At 39.8% G+C, this 22154-nt stretch overlaps 1 protein-coding gene across 2 annotated transcripts in view; it reads right to left on the reverse strand.

Annotated features, from left to right (window-relative positions):
- DOCK8 (dedicator of cytokinesis 8) overlaps nt 1–21086 on the reverse strand; it is a 158493-nt gene extending 137407 nt beyond the window's left edge. Inside the window, exons 1-2 of one of the 2 annotated variants that reach the window (XM_068974285.1) lie at nt 20944–21086; nt 18181–18252 (exon numbers count right to left, since the gene is read on the reverse strand). In XM_068974285.1, coding sequence (XP_068830386.1) covers nt 18181–18252; nt 20944–21071 — 200 coding nt within the window. In that variant the 5' untranslated portion in view covers nt 21072–21086. The remainder of the gene's footprint in view (nt 1–18180; nt 18253–20943) is intronic. The other variant, XM_068974284.1, reaches the window with a different exon arrangement.
- Between the last annotated feature and the right edge of the window lie 1068 nt (nt 21087–22154).

The following is a 22154-nucleotide window of genomic DNA, read 5'->3' on the forward strand; positions in this document are numbered from 1 at the left end:
AGAGAGGCAAAATCATTAGTCTAAAAATAAAAGTAATGGCTTAAGTGCAGACATGGTTCTGAAAGATCTTGCAAAGAGAGGACCAATTGTAATTCTTCACATCTAATTGTGCACCAGGCCTAACACAAGGCTCTGTTGTAAAGAGATACAAATTTGCCTCTTCGATGGCTCACTATTAAAGGCAGGGGTGGCCTGGGAAAATGCCATTTCAGAGGTGTGGTCATTTCAGCTGTGGGGCATTTGGCTCCAAGCTGAAGCTGAACTATGACCCCAGTGGAAGAGGCTGGAATAAATCTAGCAAAGTGCAGAAGCAGGGAATAAAGGTCATTTGAAGATAAAAATAGAGGAAAACATTTAATCTTCAAATCAATGTTCTTAGTAAAGAATAAAAAAGGCAGGATGTGGTTAAGAAAAATAGAATTAAATGATCTATGTACCGAAAATCTTTGCTACCATCCTCAATTGCTACTCCATGCATGTTATTAAAGTTGTTTTAATAAGTTTGCAAATATTATACGATATCACTTATATATGGAATGTAAAATATAATACAAATGAATCTATATACAAAACAAAAACAGATTCACAGGCATAGAAAAACAAAGTTACTAAAGGGGAAAGGGGGAAAGAATAAATTAGGAGTATGGGATTAACAAACTACTACATATAAAATAGACAAGCAACAAGGATTTACTGTATAGCACAGGACATTGTATTTAATATCTTATAATCACCTATAGTGAAAAATATTCTGAAACATACATATATAAATAGATGTACATATATAACTAAATTACTTTGCTATATACTTGAAACTAACACACTATTGTACATCAATTACACTTCAATTTTTTTAAAAATGTGTTGCTATGGAAAGGGTTTAATGTAATGTCTAGCACTGTCATTGGAGAAAGAAGTTAGACAAAAGGGCAGTTAGACAAAAGAAGTCAGAAGAAAGGGCAACAGATATAAGTTGTCAAATAATAACTATAGAAACCAACATGTGCATTCCCTATTTTTATGACTCAAAGCCTTCTTGGAAAACATGCTGCAAACTCAACCACCCAAACATGCACCCATCTTGTTTGATTTCCCACACTATTAGAAACCCATCGAGGAAGCTGGTAAAAGGATGTAAAACGAGGTTAGGATTTATTATGAAGATCAAAGAGAAGACAGACAAAGCAGGAAATGTAAGAAAGCTACTAGCAATAATCCAAATACAGTTTATAACTCTTTGGGAGGGGTGAAATGTTGGGTTATGCACAGGGGCACAGAGCAAGTATTCAATACTAAGTGAAAGGAATCAGGAAAAAAAAAGATAACTGCATGATTCCATTTACATGACATTCTGGAAAAGGAAAAGTTATAGTGACAGAAAAGAGATCAGTGGCTGCCAGAGTCTGGGGGTTAAGACAGTGACCGCAAGAGGCCTGGGGCAATTTAGGGGGGCGGGTACTGGGACTGTTCTGTGTCTTGATTGGAATAGTGGTTACACAACTGTATGCATTTGTCAAAACTCACAGAACTGTAATCTAAAAACCATGAATTACAATTACCTAAAAATCAATGGATAGAGGTTTAGGATTATGCCTGACATTGATTAGGATACTGTTTACACTCAATACTCATTAAATGTAAGGTCTGATACTTTGCTATGGTTTATTATATTGCTTTACAGAATGATGGGTTTTGTTGAGCAGGAGTAAAGGATTCAAGTCCTGGCTCCACAGTTTACAAGCTGTATGACCTAGGGTAAATTACTCTATTTTTTTGTGTCTCAATTTTGTTATCAGAATAATAGGAATTAAACTAATACCTACTTCATCAGTTCTATTGCATGCAATAAATACATTCACATATGTAAAACAGAAAATTTCTTGGCTTATGGCAATAATTCAATAAATATCTGCAACTACTTGATGTTTATTAAATGGTATTAGAGAACATCATTCAATTGTCCCTGTCAACTGACAAAGAATCTAAACTAGACCAATAAGTAAGATATTATAAGCAAAGGGAAAAAAGGGTACAACTCAGTGTTGTTGAAGATTTCCTTTACCATAACGGTCCATGGGAAATCTTTCATGATAGGCAAGGCACTACAATGATATATTCACGGAATAGAGAGAAAATTTGAAAAATCTTAAGAATTGCATTTTAGGGCTATTCTAGTTCCAATTCAACCAATCCAAAATATTCCTTTCATTCTGAGGACTTCAGAAAAAGCACTTAAATCAGTATGTCAGAGGAATGAACCCCAAACTTTTTCTCATGTTTTAAGGCATCACAGGGAAAAAACTACTTTTCTCTGGAGGACCATACTTAATGAGGCCACTTAGTTTTCTACGGACATGCCTTTGTTATCCATAACCATACAGTCAAACACTGATTTAGTTGCTATTTTATTCCTCAATTATCTCCTTGCTGATATTACATTTCTCTGTAATATCCAGGGATAGTCTTTTATGTCCTTGCTAGCTATGATAATGGCTTTGAATCCCACTTAGGGGGCAGGGGAGTGGAGTAATGGCCATTTGCGTTCCTTCCCACTCTCATAATGCCATAGGACATTTGCCACTCAGGTTCTATAATTGAGACTTTTAAATCAGACAAATAGTGTGTTCATGAAGGAGAGGGGAAACTTCTAGATTTTTAATGTACTAGGGAAAGATGAAATTGCACAGAAGCACAAAATTCATGAATTCCTTTTGAGAGAAATGTATTTTCCTACTTGAAATGTTTGTCTGTGTTACTTAGACCGGAATTATGCCTTTAATAATTCCATTCCACCTTTATACTGTCTATAGCACAAAGTTTACTGTCTCCACTCTAAAAATCATGCTTTTTCTCTTCACGACTTCTGAAAATGATCAATAAATCTAATGAATAGACAGTGCCATGGCTGCTTGTTTATCTCATCTTATTTCCATATATTTTGATAATTTTGTATGGATTGCTATTTACCGCCATCCTTTGGGTAACAGTAAATATTTTAATCATTATTTCCTCTGTAATTTTCTTTAATGAACTAAAGAGAGAATAACTTAAGAATGTGTTTGGTGTCTTGGTGGAGAGTGGAGCTCTCAAGTAATTAAACTTGTTTACATGCTATTTATTCTTGGTCTATTATCCATAGTGAAACATTTGATGAGTGTTATGAGCAGCATCATAAAAGCCCTTAGACTTTGTCTTTCATCCTGGGTGATTAAGGTAATTCTGAAGGAAGGTCGTGCTCAAGGAGAGCTGGGATATCAAGGAATGGGGTATCATCTGTTTTATTACTCCGTATTTTACTCCCAGTGAACTGGTAAACAATTATAATTCAAACACATCAGTGCATATAATTCAGTTACTCCCAAAACACCATAAAAATGTCTCCCTGATCAATAATTGCTTATTATGACATGCATTTCTTATGCTGGCTGTCAAGGTGCTTAGCTGTTTGCTTTCTAAAAGTATGGAAAGCCATCCAGGCTCATCAGCCTCTACAGTTACAAACAGCAATCCAGCTGTGGAAATCACCGAGCCACTCTTAACCTGTTATGTGCAGATTCCCCATCCCCACAAATCCACTCCCACGAAAGCCCAATTCACAGGCCAGCCCTTGCACCCGCCTTCCCTGACCTGGCCAGAATTAACTGCTTCCTTCTGTGAATTTTCAAAGCATGTTGCTTGTACTTCTCGTACAAGCTTTCATCATGCTCTATATTACAGTCTAATTACTTGTCTGAATTTTTACCTCCCCTGCTAAATATGTGCTCTTCCTCACTAGACTATGACTTTGCCAAAGACACTGATTCCTTTGAGCTAGGATTCCTGAGTATCCCTCAGGAGGTATTATCTAAACTTTTGTTGAATGGCAGAACAAATGAAACTCTAACAAGCAAATAGTCATATCATAGTCCTCTCACATCAGGGTTTTCAAATCTCTCAGACTCACCATCGTCTTTCTCTATAACAAATACTTAATAATGCCATCTTTATAACTCAACTTCCTTATTTTTATAAGTCCATAAAAATGTCCCAGCTGTTATTTATTGAGAAATAAAAGAAACATAATACATAAAACAGCATGTGTGTAAATATGCAAATGCTTGGACATGACTGCACCAGAGAATATAATGAAATAGCTGTTTGCACCTGTGGGAAGAATTGCTGTCAATGTAACACCTACAAAACCAATACAGACATGCTGTATGGGTGACTCAAACACCACGAAGCAGCGCTGCTGGCAGTAATGTGATTTCTAAAATGGGGGGAAACTCCTGTAGAGCTCTAACCAGCATGAAGCTTAATTTCCCCTATGTTTACATGAAAGTTGTTTCCTTGGAAAATTCAGTTCAAAACTATTTGTAAGAAGGCATACAGGCTTGGCTCAGATATTTACAGATTGGATTTTCACGGCCCTGAATGTCCAGAAGGACATGTGATCGTTCTGTTGGATGCTGAATTTGGGACAATCCTTCATAGTGTGTGATGTCCAATGTACTTCAGGGTGTGAAAAGCAGTAGTCCACCCTAGTCATTGAGATGATAAAAAAACAGAAACCTCAACTACCCTCATTGAGAGCCATAGCTACTAACACATCAGAAAACTGGAATTTCCAATTCCAATTTAAATCATAGATTTTGGCAACACACCTGGGAAAGGAAATCCACAAAGACTTCCTGGAAGGAATAAAATGGAACAAGTTTAACCAGGAAAACAGCTGCATGCAGGTGTTTGTTTGGAGGGAGAATTCTAGTAGTGGAATCCTAAAGTGAATGCTTTTCAGAGTTCTACTCTTGGTTTTGGTAAGAAAGTAAATGTCCCATATAGAAATAACATAGGGAAATAGAGATGTTCGGTTCAGTTCAGTTCAGTTGCTCAGTCGTGTCTGACTTTTTGCGACCCCATGTATCGCAGCACGCCAGGCCTCCCTGTCCATCACCAACTCCCGGAGTTCACTCAGACTCATGTCCATCAAGTCAGTGATGCCATCCAACCACCTGATCCTCTATCGTCCCCTTCTCCTCCTGCCCCCAATCCTTCCCAGCATCAGAGTCTTTTCCAATGAGTCAACTCTTCGCATGTTAGGAGATTTTAAATTCAACATATCCACAAATTAAGGGTATTTAGATCTATAGTTGGAGAAGGCAATGGCACCCCACTCGAGTACTCTTGCTTGGACAATCCCATGGATGGAGGAGCCTGGTAGGCTGCAGTCCATGGGGTCGCTCAGAATCAGACACGACTGAGCAACTTCACTTTCACGCATTGGAGAAGGAAATGGCAACCCACTCCAGTGTTCTTGCCTGGAGAATCCCAGGGACTGGGGAGCCTGGTGGGCTGCTGTCTCTGGGTCGCACAGAGTCGGACACGACTGAAGCGACTTAGCAGCAGCAGCAGCAGATCTGTAGTACACGCACCAGTCTTGCATCTAATGGTATTATCATTGATGCTAATACAGCTATCATTTCTTGGACTAGTGATTGTCTTAGTTGAGATTCCTTAGAAACTGAGCCTGAGACAAGGACTCAAGTGCACATGATTTTTGAGAGTGTGCACTTTTGGAAAAGAAAAGCCTGTAAGAGAGATGGGGAAGCAGAAAGAGTCAACTAAGGAAGCAGGCTCAGATAAATTATTGGCATTATACACAGGGTACTCTGGAATGTTCACATTGCAGAGTTGTCCTACTATCCCACTTTGAGGCAAGAAATGGGACTATGATACCCCTTGTACCAGTGCTGTTGTGCTAGTCGGGCACTGCTTATTACCAACCAACCCAAAGTGGGAGGTTAGGGACTGAGAGGCAGAGTGAATTGCTCAAATGTCTTTGGGCACAACAGCTCCTATATACTCAAAGCAGCTGTGAAATAAATGCATGGGATGGCAAAAGGCACATACTAACGGTCTTTATTACAATGCCAGGCACCTAACATATATTAATTTCCTTTTATTTTGAAACAATTTCAAATTTATAGAAAAATTGAAAATATAGTAGAAAAGCCTTTTCCCTCTCCCAACCCATTTGAGAGTAAGTAGTTGACCTAATTCTCCATTACCCCTGAATACTTTAGTGTGTCATTTCTACAAACAAGGGCTCCCCAGGTGGCACTGATGATAAAGAGTCCGCTGACCAACACAGGAGATGCAGGAGACTCAAGAGGCTCAGGTTCCATCCCTGGATTGGGAAAATCCCCCTAGAGGATCCAGTATCCAGCCTGTTCCAGTATTCTTGCTACCTTGCCATGAACAGGTATTCTTGCTACCTTGCCATGGCAAGAATAGGTATTCTTGCCTGGAAAATTCCATGGACAGAGGAGCCTGGCAGACTACAGTCCATGGGGCTGGAAAGAGTCAGAAACTGAGCATATGGTATAAACAAGGGCATTATCCATCATAATTAGTATGCAACCATCACATTCAGGAAATTAACACTGACACATTCAGTTCAGTTCAGTTCAGTTCAGTTGCTCAGTCCTGTCCGACTCTTTGCGACCCCATGAATCACAGCACACCACCACCTAATCTTCAGACCCCATTCAGGTTTCACCAAATGTGAAATGCCTTTTAGAGCAAAAGGATCTTATCCAAAGTCATGCATGTCATATGCCTTTAGTCTTATTTACTGTGGAACAGTTCCTCAGTGTTTCCTTGACTTTCATGACCTTGAAATTTTAGGACTGTTATATTTTAGAAAGTCCCTCCACTTGGGTTTGATTATTGTAAATGCCTCATGCCTCATCAAGCTTTCAGCTTATTTATCTGTATCGTTACAGATTCATAGTTTCCTATTTTATTCAACATATCCTACTCCATTTCTATTATTACTTATTTTGGTGCTCTAATTGTCCTTAATTTGACCAGGGTGAATCCCTTCAGCTGCTCTTACGTCTTTTTCACATGTCCGCAGCAGGCACTGATCACATCCTACTTTCCATCTCAAGACATTCCAAGGTGATCTTACTTTTTTTTCCTCTCTCAAATCTGGTATCAGTCATTTCTCCAAGAAGTTGTGATTCTTTTTAGTGGAAAACGATTCTTAGGAGCCAAGATGCTGGTGTTGGGTGTGCTTATTGCTATGAAAGTATTGATCCTCCTATGTCTTTTCAGTGAACAGAGTTCAGTAGCGAGGGTATGTGAGTGTGATTACGCATGTGTGGGCTGAAAGCCAGGAATTCATGTTGATCCTTGCGATCTCAATCTGACATCACAGTATCCATTCAAGTTTTCTTCCTTTCCATATTTTTAACTTCTCAGGCAGTAAAAAAATCTGCCACCTACTGTCCCTAATACATATCACTCCCCTTATATGTAACCATTGCCAACATCAACCCCCCCTACTCAGCTGCCTCCCTAGAATTCTGACTCTGACACCCTGCACCAGGTTGTCCCTGTGATGCTGACGCTTAGTGCCAGGCGACACTCCCGCCCAACGAGGACATCCTTGACCGGACTCTGACCCCTCCAGGTAGGCTTCCCCTCCACGTGTGTGCTCCCCTCATTCCACTCAGAATGTCTGCTCTGTTAGCACATGCCAGGCCGCCCCAGGCTCACACACCCTCCTCACACCACGTAGGTTCTGATTCTCTGTGTCTCACAGGCCTCCTGAATGTGCGCCCTCCTCACCCTGTCTGGCCTTCAGCTCCTTATTCGGGCCCTCTCAGCTCATCTGGCCCGCCTCATTTTTATCCTGAGGCAGGGATAGCTAACTTGTTCTGATGGTTTTCACACCAAATTGTACAACAAAGGGGAGGAAAGAAAGAGAAAAGGGTATAGGAAGGGAAAGAGGAAAAAGAAGAAAAGGAACATGCATTGTTTTCCAATCCTTACACAGGCCTTCAAAGTGAGCACCATTTCCCCCTATCATTTCACACTTGAGGAAACTGTGGTTCAGAGAGATTAAGCCACTTGCCCAGGGTCTCCCAGCCATTACACAAGGGGCCAGCATCTGGACCCAAGGCCCAGTCTCTATGGCCCAGATTCTGTGTACTCCACCACACTGTCCCTAAAGAGAACGCTCTCAAAATATGTTTGGTCTTTGGATTGTCCCCATACGTGTAACAGTAGTATTTGAAAAAGGAGAAGGCAATGGCACCCCCTCCAGTACTCTTGCCTGGAAAATCCCATGGACAGAGAAGCTTGGTAGGTTGCAGTCCATGCGGTCACTAAATCCGACTAGGATTCGGACACGACTGAGCGACTTCACTTTCACTTTTCACTTTCATGCACTGGAGAAGGAAATGGCAACCCACTCCAGTGTTCTTGCCTGGAGAATCACAGGGACAGGGGAGCCTGGTGGGCTGCTGTCTATGCGGTCGCAGAGAGTCAGACACGACTGAAGTGACACAGCAGCAGCGTCAGCAGCATTTGAAAAAAAGGAACACAGTTCTCTGGAGAAAGAATAGACTATGCTCCTTTCATGAGAATGAGTCTTCTACCACTTGGCTACTTCTCTGCCTCTTTCTTGTCTGCAAATAGGTTCAACAGGAACGTGGCTTTCTTTGGCTCAGATGCCCGAGTAGGGTAATGAGGCTGGCACTCTGGTAGCTGGTGGCACTCAGCCATCTGTCTCACTACCTACTTCATGGTGGTTTCTGCCTTCTGTGGCTGGCACTTCTGAAATGAGTCATCTTTACATGCTTGCCAATCCTTGGCCTCTCCCTCTCCAGCCAGCTTTACCCGTGCTGCCACCCGGCAGCTCTGCAACCTTCTGAGATGTTAAAATGGGGAAGTAGATGCTAAATCTAGAATGAGGAAGGGGAGCACAGTTTGCTCTGGTTTCAAATCCATAGTCATGGACTACATCTAGTCTCCATGCTTTCATCCCCAAACCCTGAGGGCTGGCACAGATATAGGGTTAGAGTAGAAATGTTGTGAAATGAATTTTTAACACTATTCTGTACCTCATTTAAAAAAAAAATGCCTATTTTTTATGTCTTTGGGGATCCATGTAAAGGACTTCAGAAAACATTCTAAAACCAAGGACAGAAAAGAAAGCATCCACTTACATAAAATAGCAAAAGAACAACAGCCAGAAAGTCTCATTTCTCCTAGATTTAAGCTTCTTTTGAGGATAAAATCTGATATGAATTTCTTCAGATACAGTGTATAAACTCTTTACTTTTAAATCATAGATATAACTCTTTATCTTTAAATCTGGGGGAAATGTCCTAGAATTCACCTCATGGCCATGCCCTTACCTGATGGAGAAACAGAGGCACGGGGAGAGATGACGAAAGAAAGGTGGAGGGCAGGCGTATGGCTGTACCTGTGTGTGTGCTGGGGAGGGGATTTGTGGGGGTTCACTCACAAGCAAGCATATTTGGAAATAAGTTGTGTATTTTATGAAACAATAAAGAAAGCTAAAGCAGATATAGTTCTGGTCTCCAAGTTCTGGTTATGTGTGCATAAGATCTTAAACTAGGTTGTTTCCTGATTTTTATTTCTGTGGCCCATGCAAGTTTCCCCATGAAGAAGCATGTGATACTGAATTTATGACATCAATATCCTCTAAGGTGCACATGTCCTAAGAAAGACAAAGGGCACGTGTGAACTATGAATTTTAATTCACACTTTTCTTTCCACCTTAGAGCAAATTAATGTTAGTTAATTCCTTTTAGAACTTTTCCCCTTAAAATTTGATTTCTCAGGAAAAACATTCACTAATTCAGTGTGCGGTCATTTAGGGCAGTATAATCTTAGGAAGCAACTTAGAATTTGCCTGTATTTTCCACTATTTTGAGTTGGGTGGTTTTGTGCCAGAACATTAGATCATATGAAGCTTTTTATTTGAATCACGAGGGACAGTCCCCTAAGGATTTCATACACTAGAAAAGCCTACCCAACCAGCTTACACATACATGTTGCTGGATCTATTTATATTGGTGAAAATAACTTTGAAAAAGCTAGCAAGTTTATGAAATTCCATATGAGGCTCTCTCTCAAAAATCTGTTAGAAAGTAGAAAATAAATATTATAAAATGGAGCATATTCACACATAAATCTACTCTGTTTTTATCACTACCATTTGCACACTTAGAGCAAACTGGAACCAAAATCATTTTCATAAATTTTTCAAAGAGTCACTTCTTATGAAATATTGCTTGAAAAGGTCTCCACACACCTTCCTACACTGTTGGTGGGGCCACTGTGAAAAACAGTATAGAGGCTTCTTTAAAAACTGATAACAGAACCACCATATGATCCAGCAATCCCACTCCTAGGCATATATTTGGAGAAAACTCCAATTTGAAAAGATACATATACCCTATATTCACTGCAGCACTATTTACAATAGCTAAGATATTCATGCTCCTTGGAAGAAAATCTATGACCAACCTAGATAGCATACTAAAAAGCAAAGACATTACTTTGCCAAAAAGGTCCGTCTAGTCAAAGCTATGGTTTTTCCAGTGGTCATATATGGTTGTGAGAATTGGACTATAAAGAAAGCTGAGTGCCGAAGAATTGATGCTTTTGAATTGTGGTGTTGGAGAAGACTCCTGAGAGTCTCTTGGACTGCAAGGAGATCCAACCAGTCCATCCTAAAGGAAACCAGTCTTGACTATTCATTGGAAGGATTGATGCTGAAGCTGAAACTGCAATATTTGGCCACCTGATGAGCAGAAGTGACTCACTTGAAAAGACCCTGATGCTGGGAAAGATTGAAGGTGGGAGGAGAAGGGGACAACAGAGGATGAGACGGTTGGATGATATCACCGACTCAATAGACATGAGTTTGAGTAAACTCCAGATGTTGGTTATGGATAAGAAGGCCTGGCGTGCTGCAGTCCATGGGGTCACAAAGAGTCGGACATGACTGAGCGACTGAACCAAACTGAACTGACATTCTTTGCAGCCAAAGATGGAGAAGCTCTATACTGTCAGCAAAAGCAAGTCCGAGAGCTGACTGTGGCTCGGATCATGAACTCCTTATTGCCAAATTCAGACTGAAATTGAATAAAGTAGGGAAAACCACTAGACCATTCAGGTATGACCTAAATCAAATCCCTTACGATTATACAGCGGAACTGACAAATAGATTTGAAGGGATTAGATCTGATAGACAGAGTGCCTGAAGAACTATGGATGGAGGTTTGTGACATTGTACAGAAGGCAGTGATCAAGACCATCCCCAAGAAAAAGAAAGGCAAAATGGTTGTCTGAGGAGCCCTTACAAATAGCTATGAAAAGAAGAGAAGCAAAAGGCAAAGGAGAAAAGGGTGTATGGTAGGTGTATATTTAACTGGGATTTTAGGATGAGTAAGAGAAGAAAACTTCATGATAGAAAACAATCTTATTAAAGTGAGTATAACAGCTTCCAGTATTCTTGCCTGGAGAATCCTGTGGACAGAGGAGCCTGGTGGGCTGCTGTCCATGGGGTTGCACAGAGTTGGACACAACTGAAGCGACTTAGCATGCATACATGCACTGGAGAAGGAAATGGCAACCCAATCCAGTATTCTTGCCTGAAGAATCCCAGGGACGGAGGAGCCTGTGGGCTGCCGTCTATGGGGTCACACAGAGTCAGACACGACTGAAGCGACTTAGTAGCAGCAGCGCAATAGCTTCCAGTTTAAAAACAATAACTAGAATAAGATTAGAGGAATTCAAGTTTTAGTTTAATCAATAATATCCAGCATTGGCAAGGATATGGGGGGAAAGGGCAGTTTCATGCCCAGTTGGTACTGGAGTAAATTAACACAACTTTTCTGGAGAAGAATTTGGAAGTACTTACTAGACTATATGGTTCCATTTCTACCTTCAGAAATATTCACACATGTGTAGAGGCAAATGTGAATGGATTTTCACTATGGTATCATTTATATCATGAAAAATGGAGACAACTGCAGTGTCTAACAACAGAAAAGAAGTCAATAATTTATAATATATTCCTTCGCACCTGGAATGCCAGGCGGCATTTTAAAAGAAAGGGACAGATAGGTCTTTGATATGGGAAGATGCCAAACACATTATTGAAAACAATTATGCAAGTATGTAAAATATGTATGTGTGTATATATTTGGCATATATAAATATTTATATAAACTATAAGTATTCATATGTGTGTGTGAGGGGATTAAAAGAGGATCTGGAAGGCTACTCAATGATCTCTATGCAGTTTAGAGTTGGTAGAAAGAAAACAAAAAACTCTCCAAAACATAGAGAACAGACTGGTGGAGGGTTAGGGGCAAAAGGAGGATGAAATGAGTAAAGGTGATCAACCATATGGTGATGGATAGAAACCAATTATTTTGGTAGTGAGCATACTGTAGCATACATAGAAAGAGAAATATGACATTGTATATGTAAAACATACAATGCTATAGGCTAATGTTACTTCAATAAAAAATAAATCTGAGAAAAAGTTTTAAAAAGAAGAGTGAGTTGAAGAGGACAGGGAGCAAGCGATTAGTGAGGCAAGAGACTAGTGTTTTACTTTGTACACTCCTTACTGCTTGATTTCTTTCTACTTAGTACACTCCTTATTGCTTGGTTTCTTTCAAAACAGGCACACACTATTTGACACATAAAATAACAAATTAAGATGAAAGCTCATTAATCATCAATTAACAACTGGTCAGGAACCATTATGTGACTTCCTCCAACTTCCCAGCCTATGAAGACACAGAAAAACGGAAACTCACCAAAACAGAAAACGTAATGCCTAAGTGTAGACAGAATTTCTGTGGACCCAATGAAGCTAGAAGGAGAAGGATGTACCATACTTTGTCTCCCCAAAGGGGAACATAGAGGATAGCATTCGTACTTTCCTTCTTGCCAGTCCCTGATTAGTCAATGTCTATAATAATAGTCAGAAATCTAAATTCTCCTTCTTCATTGTAGTGGTGTATCTACGAAGCCACGCACAGGTTCCACCTGGTTTTACTGACATGAACCATCACCAGAACCACCACCTTCCTTGCCTTTCTCTTTCTACCATCAATCGGCAACCATATAGAAACAACTCACAGAAAACAACCAGCCTAAAACACATGTAGAGTTAGGAGATGAAGGGCATCTGGCAATAACGTACTGGATGCTCCTTGCAAATAAATTATTATGGATACACATGAGGGTAGAATGATCCTGGGAGGGGTGTGTGCTAGAAATTATAGCCTTTATGTTAGAGTATCAGATTTAGCAATACCAAAGGGTCAAATAGTAGAAAAGAATGCTTTCTCAGTAAAACACTAGTCAAAGCTTTCCAGAAACTGACAATGAGTTTCAAAGTTGCACACTTCTACCTATCCATTAGCTAATTTCTGGGAAACAGATTGGTCCGCTAGCCAAATGTGAAGATAACAGAGCCAATGACAAGTCTGATCTTCTATATGTTGCCAAACATAATGTTAAAACAGACATTGCTTTGTTTTGTGAAAATAAAAAGACACAAAGCTTGAATAGAATAAATATATGAATAATTACTGTTCCTACAGAAGAGATAAAAACAAGTAGAGACACACAAGGGAACAGAAGCAATAATCAAAGGGGCTAATTGTCTAGATTAACATTTTAATCCAAAATTCTTAGTAAATAATATTAGGTTTGTGGATTAAATTTAAGCATGACAGCAAAAATATAAACCATTAGGAAACTTGCTAATATAGATTTCATTAATAAATAATTTTAAATGTTAAAAAAGCATTCCTGGGTAAGGAATTTGTATCATATGAAAGACAAAGAGTTAGTGTTTTAGCAAATGAAAGCAGTCCTAGAGATAAACATGACCAGACAAAAACATTAATAGAGATACCTGAATTTAATGAATAAGCAGAGCACCAAGGAAAACTTACAAATGGTCAGCAAATTTACAGAAAAAAGATACCAAATCTAAATAACCAAAGGAATGCAAATAAAAGACTACCTTTTCACAAAAATTAGAAATTTATGAAAAGAAAACATCCAATATTCTTGAGGATTCATGCATATATTGTTAATAATCTCTCTGATATCTTATTCCCAACGCCTTAAATTTGTGCATATACTTAAACACAGAAACTCCTCTTATAGGAATTTGTTCCAAAGGAAAAAAATCACAACTAAACACAAGAATGTTGCTCTGCTGGGTATAACACTGAAAAACAGGGAATCATCTAAACACAAAAATTGGTTAAATAAATTTTTGTATCTATGTATATTATACAATTATTAAAAACTGTGTTAAAGAAAATATTTAATAGCAAAGAGCTAATTATCACTTACTGCAAAGACTGAAAAAACATGCTGCAAATAATAATCTGACTTAAGTTTTACATAAATATAAACAAAGAAATATGATTCAAAGGTAACACATCAAATGTTAATGATGGTTATCTGTCTATAGTGAACTTGAGGTTTTTGATTTCCCTATGATCTCTAAAATTTTTACAATGAGTATTCTAAGAAGAGTCCTTTAAGTTTGTTCAAGATAGAGAAAAAAAATTCCAATGGGAATTGCCATGAAGAATGAAAAAGTGCACTGTCCCAAACAGAAAATAAAAACCAAATGTAGCAAAATGGACCCTTCTATTTATTGGCCTTCTCAGATTTTTTTAGAACCTTCATATCCAGAAAGTATCTCTAATTATAACATTTAAAAGCATGAGAACAACTTGTTCTGAAATCTTTTATTTATTATCAGCAAAGTATAATCTTATCTGACTGCCCAGCAAACTTGATTTTCCATTCACTTCAGAATAGACAATAGATTAACATCTTTCTCTTAATTACTTCATACAAGCAAAGCTTTCTATTTGTCAGCTACTGAAAATAGTATGCATTACTGACATTACTCCGAAACACATCAGCACAAATTCAATGGCACATTTCCAGGAGCTGGATAAAACCCAGTCTCCAAAGTCTTTCATCATTTATTCCACAGAAAAAAATTCTTACTGGAGTATAAGAGAGGTGAGGAAATAAGAATTCCAAATTACTTATGTGTTGTCACACATCAGGCTCTCTGATGTTTCTCTAGCCGGGTGAGTGGAGTGTGCCCCCTATTGCTGACTCTACCCAGCCAGCTCCCTAACACGTATACACAAACACATTGAGAATTCTAGCGTGGGTAGATGTTTCTCATTAGAGGCAGCTGTCAAGGTCACTGGCATGGAGACATAAAGCTCAGGACAATATCAAAGAACATCTGATGAACCCAAGAGAGAAGGACGTTTTTTACTAGAAAGTGAAAGTATTAGTCACTCAGTTATGTCTGACTCTTTGCAACCCCATAGTCTATATAGCTCACCAGGCTCCTCTGTCCATCAGACTTTCTAGGCAAGACTACTGGAGAGGGTTGTCATTCCCTTCTCCAGGGGATCTTCTCAACCCAGGGATCAAACCCAGGTCTCCTGCACTGCAGGCAGCTTCTTTTTCGACTGAGCCAACAGTGACTAGAAGGCAAGTAATTTATTTCTTGGTCACAAATTTAAATGTTACCTTTAAATCTGAGGTCAAATTTTGATTCATTAACCCCTACACCCCCCCAGAAATTCATCAGAATAGACACAAAAGATCTCTATTCTTTGTGTTTAAAATGCAACTTTCTCCTTCAACTCAGTTCAGTTCAGTTGCTCAGTAGTGTCGGACTCTGCAATCCCACGAACTCCAGCACGCCAGGCCTTCCTGTCCATCACCAACTCCCAGAGTGCACCCAAACCCATGTCCATCGAGTCGATGATGCCATCCAACCATCTCATCCTCTGTCGTCCCCTTCTCCTCTTGCCTTCAATCTTTCCCAGCATCAGGGTTTTTTTCCAATGGGTCAGCTCTTACTTAGCATCAGGTGGCCAAAGTATTGGAGTTTCAGCCTCAACATCAATCCTTCCAATGAACACCCAGGATTGATCTCCTTTAGGATGGACTGGTTGGATTTTCTTGCAGTCCAAGGGAGTCTCAAGAGTCTTCTCCAACACCACATTTCAAAAGCACCAATTCTTCGGTGCTCAGCTTTCTTTATAGTCCAACTCTCACATCCATACATGACCACTGGAAAAACCATAGCTTTGACTAGACGGATCTTTGCTGGCAAAATAATGTCTCTGCTTTTGAATATGCTGTCATAACTTTCCTTCCAAGGAGTAAGCGTCTTTTAATTTCATTGCTGCAATCACCATCTGCAGTGATTTTGGAGCCCAGAAAAATAGTCAGCCACTGTTTCCACTGTTTCCCCATCTATCTGCCATGAAGTGATGGGACAAGATGCCATGATCTTCATTTTCTGAATGTTGAGCTTTAAGCCAACTTTTTCACTCTCCTCTTTCACTTTCATCAAGAAGCTTTTTAGTTCCTCTTCACTTTCTGCCATAAGGGTGGTGTCATCTGCATATCTGAGGTTATTGATATTTCTCCTGGCAATCTTGATTCCAGCTTGTGTTTCTTCCAGCCCAGCATTTCTCATGATGTACTCTGCATAGAAGTTAAATAAGCAGGGTGACAATACAGCCTTGACATACTCCTTTTCCTATTAGGAACCAGTCTGTTGTTCCATGTCCAGTTCTAACTGTTGCTTCCTGACCTGCATATACGTTTCTCAAGAGGCAGGTCAGGTGGTCTGGTATTCCCATCTCTCTCAGAATTTTCCACAGTTTATTGTGATCCACACAGTCAAAGGCTTTGGCATAGTCGATAAAGCAGAAATAGATGTTTTTTCTGGAGCTCTCTTGCCTTTGCCATGATCCAGCAGATGTTGGCAATTTGATCTCTGGTTCCTCTGCCTTTTCTAAAACCAGCTTGAACATCAGGAAGTTCACGGTTCACGTATTGCTGAAGCCTGGCTTGGAGAATTTTGAGCATTACTTTACTAGCGTGTGAGATGAGTGCAATTGTGCAGTAGTTTGAGCATTCTTTGGCATTGCCTTTCTATGGGATTGGAATGAAAACTGACCTTTTCCAGTCCTGTGGCCACTGCTGAGTTTTCCAAATTTGCTGGCATATTGAGTGCAGCACTTTCACAGCGTCATCTTTCAGGATTTGAAATAGTTCAACTGGAATTCCATCACTTCCACTAGCTTTGTTTGTAGTGATGCTTCCTAAGGCCCACTTGACTTCACATTCCAGGATCTCTGGCTCTAGATGAGTGATCACACCATCATGATTATCTGGATCGTGAAGATCTTTTTTGTACAGTTCTTCTGTGTATACCTGCCACCTCTTCTTAGTATCTTTGCTTCTGTTAGGTCCCTACCATTTCTGTCCTTTATCAATAGGTGAGTGGATAAATAAAACTATGAGTAAATCCATGCAGTGGAATATTATCCAGCAAAATACAAAATGAGCTATCAAGTCACAAAAAGACATAGAGGGACACGGAAGAAACATAAGTGGTTGCTGGGAAGGGATGACCAGACGGCACACAGGGAATTTTTACAACAGTGAAACAATTCAGGATGATACTCCAGTGGCAGATAAACACCATTATACATTTGTCAAAACCACAGAACGTACAACATAAAAAATAAGCCTTATAGTAGACTATGGAATTTAGTTAATAATAATGTATCAACACTGGCTCATCAATTGTATCAAATGTTCCATACTTAGGTAAAATTCTATCAAGGAAGGATAAATTAATCAGAGAAAGTTGCACAAGAAAAATTTGATTTGACCTTTTATCCACAGGTAGGATTTGGAAGATAGATGAAAGAAGAGACGGCATGCCCAGAGGGGAGACAGCAAGAGCAAAGGTTGTGGGGGAAGGACTGAGTTGGTCACATGGGGCAACGGTGAGAAAGAGGCCAGCCCAGAGAAAGGATGGGGCTCCAGGAGTTAAGTGATATAGTTTCAGTAGATAGAGTAGAGCCAGATTGTTAAAATCCTTGAAAGGCAAGCAGGTGGTGTTTATATTTGATACAGCAGAAAATAGGGCACCTTAGAAGGTGTTTGAGCAGAAGAGAGATACAAAATATAGTCAAATCCTCATTATTAATGGATTTTGTATTTGCAAATTTACCTTTATGGTAAAATTTATTTATAATCTCCAAAATCAATAGTCATGGCCATTTAAGGACAAAAAAATATATATCCCAATATGTTAAAAATAGAGGGAAATGTGTAAGACGTAGTATTTGAGAATTCTCAGTATTTCTTTCTAATCAATTTTCTTATGAGCCTCAACTGTTTTTTAAAAGTTTATTAATTTTTTTAAAGTTATCAAAAAAGCTAATAATATAAAGTAAATATACAAGTGAAGAGGGAAAAAAATGAACTTACTTCCGATTCACAATTAGCCACTCCCGAATATAGGTCTGAACACAGTCCCTGACGTGTGGGTCAAGTTCAACCCTAGTGAGATGGAAAAAAACATAAAACAAGTTATCACCAGGTAAAAACAATGAAGCAATCCTTTATCATAACCAAGGAGAGCAGCATGATTTCAAAGCCGTATCAACTGAGAATGGGAAGGGTGTTGTTTTCCAATCGTTTCAAGTATCTGAAATATTCCTAAGGCAGTAAAAGTTTTACTTTGATGAGACAAACATGTTGGCATTTTATGCTCTGTGCATTTTCTTTATTACAGAGAACCGTGTTAGACTATACCTATCCCTGAAGGCATTCTGACACAAGACAGGTAGAGCCAGCTGTAATCACACAGAAAGCAGAAGAATAAGTACAGACAGACACCAACCTGTCCCAAGGGTGATCTGCGCATATTTTTGCTCATGTGTAACCGTTAGGACTTGCATGTTTTCTTTTTGGAAGTCCATGAGAGAGGAGTTGTCTTGTGCTTTCGGGAGCTGACAGGCCCTGGCTTTGGTTGGTGATTACTAAGTCAGGTGGCTTTTGTCTACTGGTATAGAGTGAGTCGTGAGAGAGACTTGGAATACTTCAGAGTTTGGAAATTGGAAATCATTAATTCCCCACAATAGCAAAGGTGGGTTTTTGTTTGTTTTGTTTTGTGTCGTTTTGCTGTTCTTCCAAATGTGTTGGTACTATAGATAAACAGGTCTAAATGCTCTAAGTTATCATTTTCTGGTTCGTAAAAAGACGGACAGTACCTGCCTTGTGGACTGCCTGCTAGTTTTAAACGGAATATTGTAAACGTCAGATGTGTGGTCTCTGGGCCCTAACCACCCAAACCCCAGCCCCATTCCTTATTCCTTATGTGACCCTGGGCCAATCACTGAACCCTTCTCAGTTTCCTCATCATACGTGGTGACGGTAGTCATGCAGTGCTCCTTGGGAGAGCTGTGACAAAGATGAAGTCAGTCTGTGAGGTTCTGAGATGAGTGTCTGGCACATAGTGAGGCCTTCCTGTGACAGGTCACATTCGTGTGCCATCCCTTCTGCACTAGACTCTAGGGCGATCCCTCTATGTGTATTGATTCAGTCAATGTCAGTCAGCTCCACAGAACAGGCACTAATATTATTCTCATTTTGCAGAGGGAGGAGATGAAAACATGTTGCTCAAAGTCACTCAGCAAGTGGAAGAGCAGGGACTTGACCCAGGATGTTCACTTGGGAGTGTAGGCTTACACCCACTACACTATCACACCTCAACACCGAGTTCCTAGGTAGGCAAGTGGGTTCAACAGGAGTCAGCTGCTGTTTGCTCTGATCATGATGACACTTTCCCGGGCTTTAATTATACACCAGACTTTTGGGCAACAATTGAAACAGCAGAGATTTTGAAAGCCATCAGACAGATAATGTGTTAGTTATCAATTCTGGTGACAGGGCAATATTATGCTCAAAAACTGATGGTAGGAAAAAATTATCTCTTCTATCAAATTTCAAAAAAAGAATCCTCCTACATGTAAACTGACTGCATTTTAAACAGGCTTTCCCAAGATTCTGATCTCATTTGAAGACAACCATATATTTTACACAAAGAAATAAAACTAAATGATTCTCTACCAAAGGTAACAATAATAGATGTTACCAATGTGAGAGTCACATCTGAACAAATGGACTGGCAACAGGGAAGAATGTTTCCCAAGGATCACCATGATTTTGTTTTCTGGGAAGTGAGTGTCTTCAAAATGTTAAGAGCTGAGAATGTGGTCAGCTTTTCTATGTGAATAAGAACTATCTAAGCAAAGAACAAAGGGTCAAAATAATACCATGCCATTGTCATCCAACTTCCTAAATGGTGATGAAATAAAATCCAAACTAAAACTGAAATATCCCCGGGTAATGAGGGGAGCGGCTTGTTTCACGATACCTTTTCCAGGACTTTTTGGGAAAGAAGAGAAGGTTGAAAATGTCCAGAAGGATGTGAATCTTAATCTGCTTTAGAAAATGAATGCAAATAAAAGCTCACCTTAAACCTCCAAAGAGACACTGCTTTCTACACTATGGAAATAAAGATGTTACATCTAAAAATAATTTCATCATTTGATACCAATGCCCACACCTATAACTACATGGATTAACCCACTGAAGAAACTCAACCTTAAGCAGCTATTCACATATTCACACTACAGAGCTTTCCCCATTGTTTTTCCACTTGACAAAACTTGCTTCAAAAGCAGAGACTTGGCCTTATTCATCTTTCTATCCCTGTTCTCAGTACATAGGAGATGCTCAAGAAAAGTGGATTGAACTTACTTTTGTGACTTGATCCAGTCTCATATATGGGAAACAATTAAAATGCTTCTGAACGGAAGCAGTTCAGTGATTATTATTTTCAGAAACTGAGATTTCCTGAGGTCTCATGACATCCATGGTCACTGAGCTGACACCTGGGCAGTCTGGGTCTAGAGCCTGTGCTCTTCACTTCTTCTTAAGCAGTCCATTTTGTACCACTGCAGTCCTTTAACTGTCTTAGACCCCAAGTGGCTTTTCAAAGCCTTTGGTCAAACCAATTCAAAAACTATCTACCTGGAAGTGATAGTACCATAGAAGTTATCCTGCACATCTTGATAGATTTGAGTAGTGTCACTTGTAAGAAAGTCCAGAATTAGGGTATCTCCCCCTTACCACGAACAGTCACGACAGTCATAATCCCATCCACATTTTCAAAAAACAATTTACCCTTCCTCCGGCAAAGAGGGCTGCAAAGTTCGACATTCCTTCGGCGTGAACACCACATCCAAGTCGTCCTCGGAGAAGTCTCCCAGCTCCTGGGCAAGCTCCACATCCAGGCTGTTCAGGTGTGTCATCAGAAGTCCTTCAAAGTCCACTGGCTCCACTGGGTCATAGAACTGAGGCTAGGGGCAAGGAAAGGACAAGGACGTTCCCACACGGTTTGAGATAAAAGCACTAAGGTGACAGTAGATGCATGCCTTGCCCTCCCTCTCCTCCCAGCCAAGTGGGGCTGTGTTTAGAGAAGATGTCAAACATAGAAGCGGTGATACGGAAAGGAAAAGAAACGCAGCGTGGAGAGTCAAGTCAGAACACGGTGAGTAATTAAAATCACACCCCAAGGCAGAATTTTTCTCTGTTTAATTGCATCTTGATGAGGATTCCTAAGGAGATCCAAAATGAAATCACAAGGTTTTGCTGCATTTTTATAATTTCTCTTGCCAAAGCTCTCTGAGGCCATGTTTACCCAAATATAGTGAAGCAGCGAACTGCAGGCAATTTTCTAGAAATTCAGGTAAAGTCAACTCAGAGTATTCAGGTACAGTGTTTTATTTGGCCTGAGTCATCCTCTACACTGATTCTTGAAAGCACTTCATTCGTAATCACAGCCCACAGTGAACCAGCCTGGGTAGCTGGGACACTCCAAGGCAGTGATTTCCAAATACTGCTGGGCCGCCTGGTGCTGGCAGGGAAGAAACTGTCACTGACTGCACTTAAATGAGCAAACTAAGGACAATGGGCTAAGTATTTATACGGCTAAATGTACTTGCTTTAAAAGGATTGTTTTGGAGGGATTTTTTGGTGTTGATTTTTGTTTTGGTGTTTGTCTTTTTTTTTTTTTTTTGCTCTTCAATTATATCCTTCCACAGTGGGGTGGGGGGAAAAATGTTAAAAATAGATGGCAATTTAAAAATTAATTTTCCTCAGGTGATAAAAGAAAATGTATGAAAGTGTTAGTCTCTCAGTCACGTCCAATATTTTTCGACCCCCTGGACTATAACCCACCAGGCTCCTCTGCCCACAGGATTCTCCAGGCAGGAATACTGGAATACTCCAGACGTTCCCTTTTGCAAGGGATCTTCCCAACCCAGGGACTGAACCCGGGTCTCCCACACTGCAGGCTGATTCTTTACCCTCTGAGCCACCAGGTGGTAAAAGAA

The sequence above is a fragment of the Capricornis sumatraensis genome, chromosome 6 (assembly GCF_032405125.1).
Source record: "Capricornis sumatraensis isolate serow.1 chromosome 6, serow.2, whole genome shotgun sequence".
Lineage (NCBI taxonomy): Eukaryota > Metazoa > Chordata > Mammalia > Artiodactyla > Bovidae > Capricornis > Capricornis sumatraensis.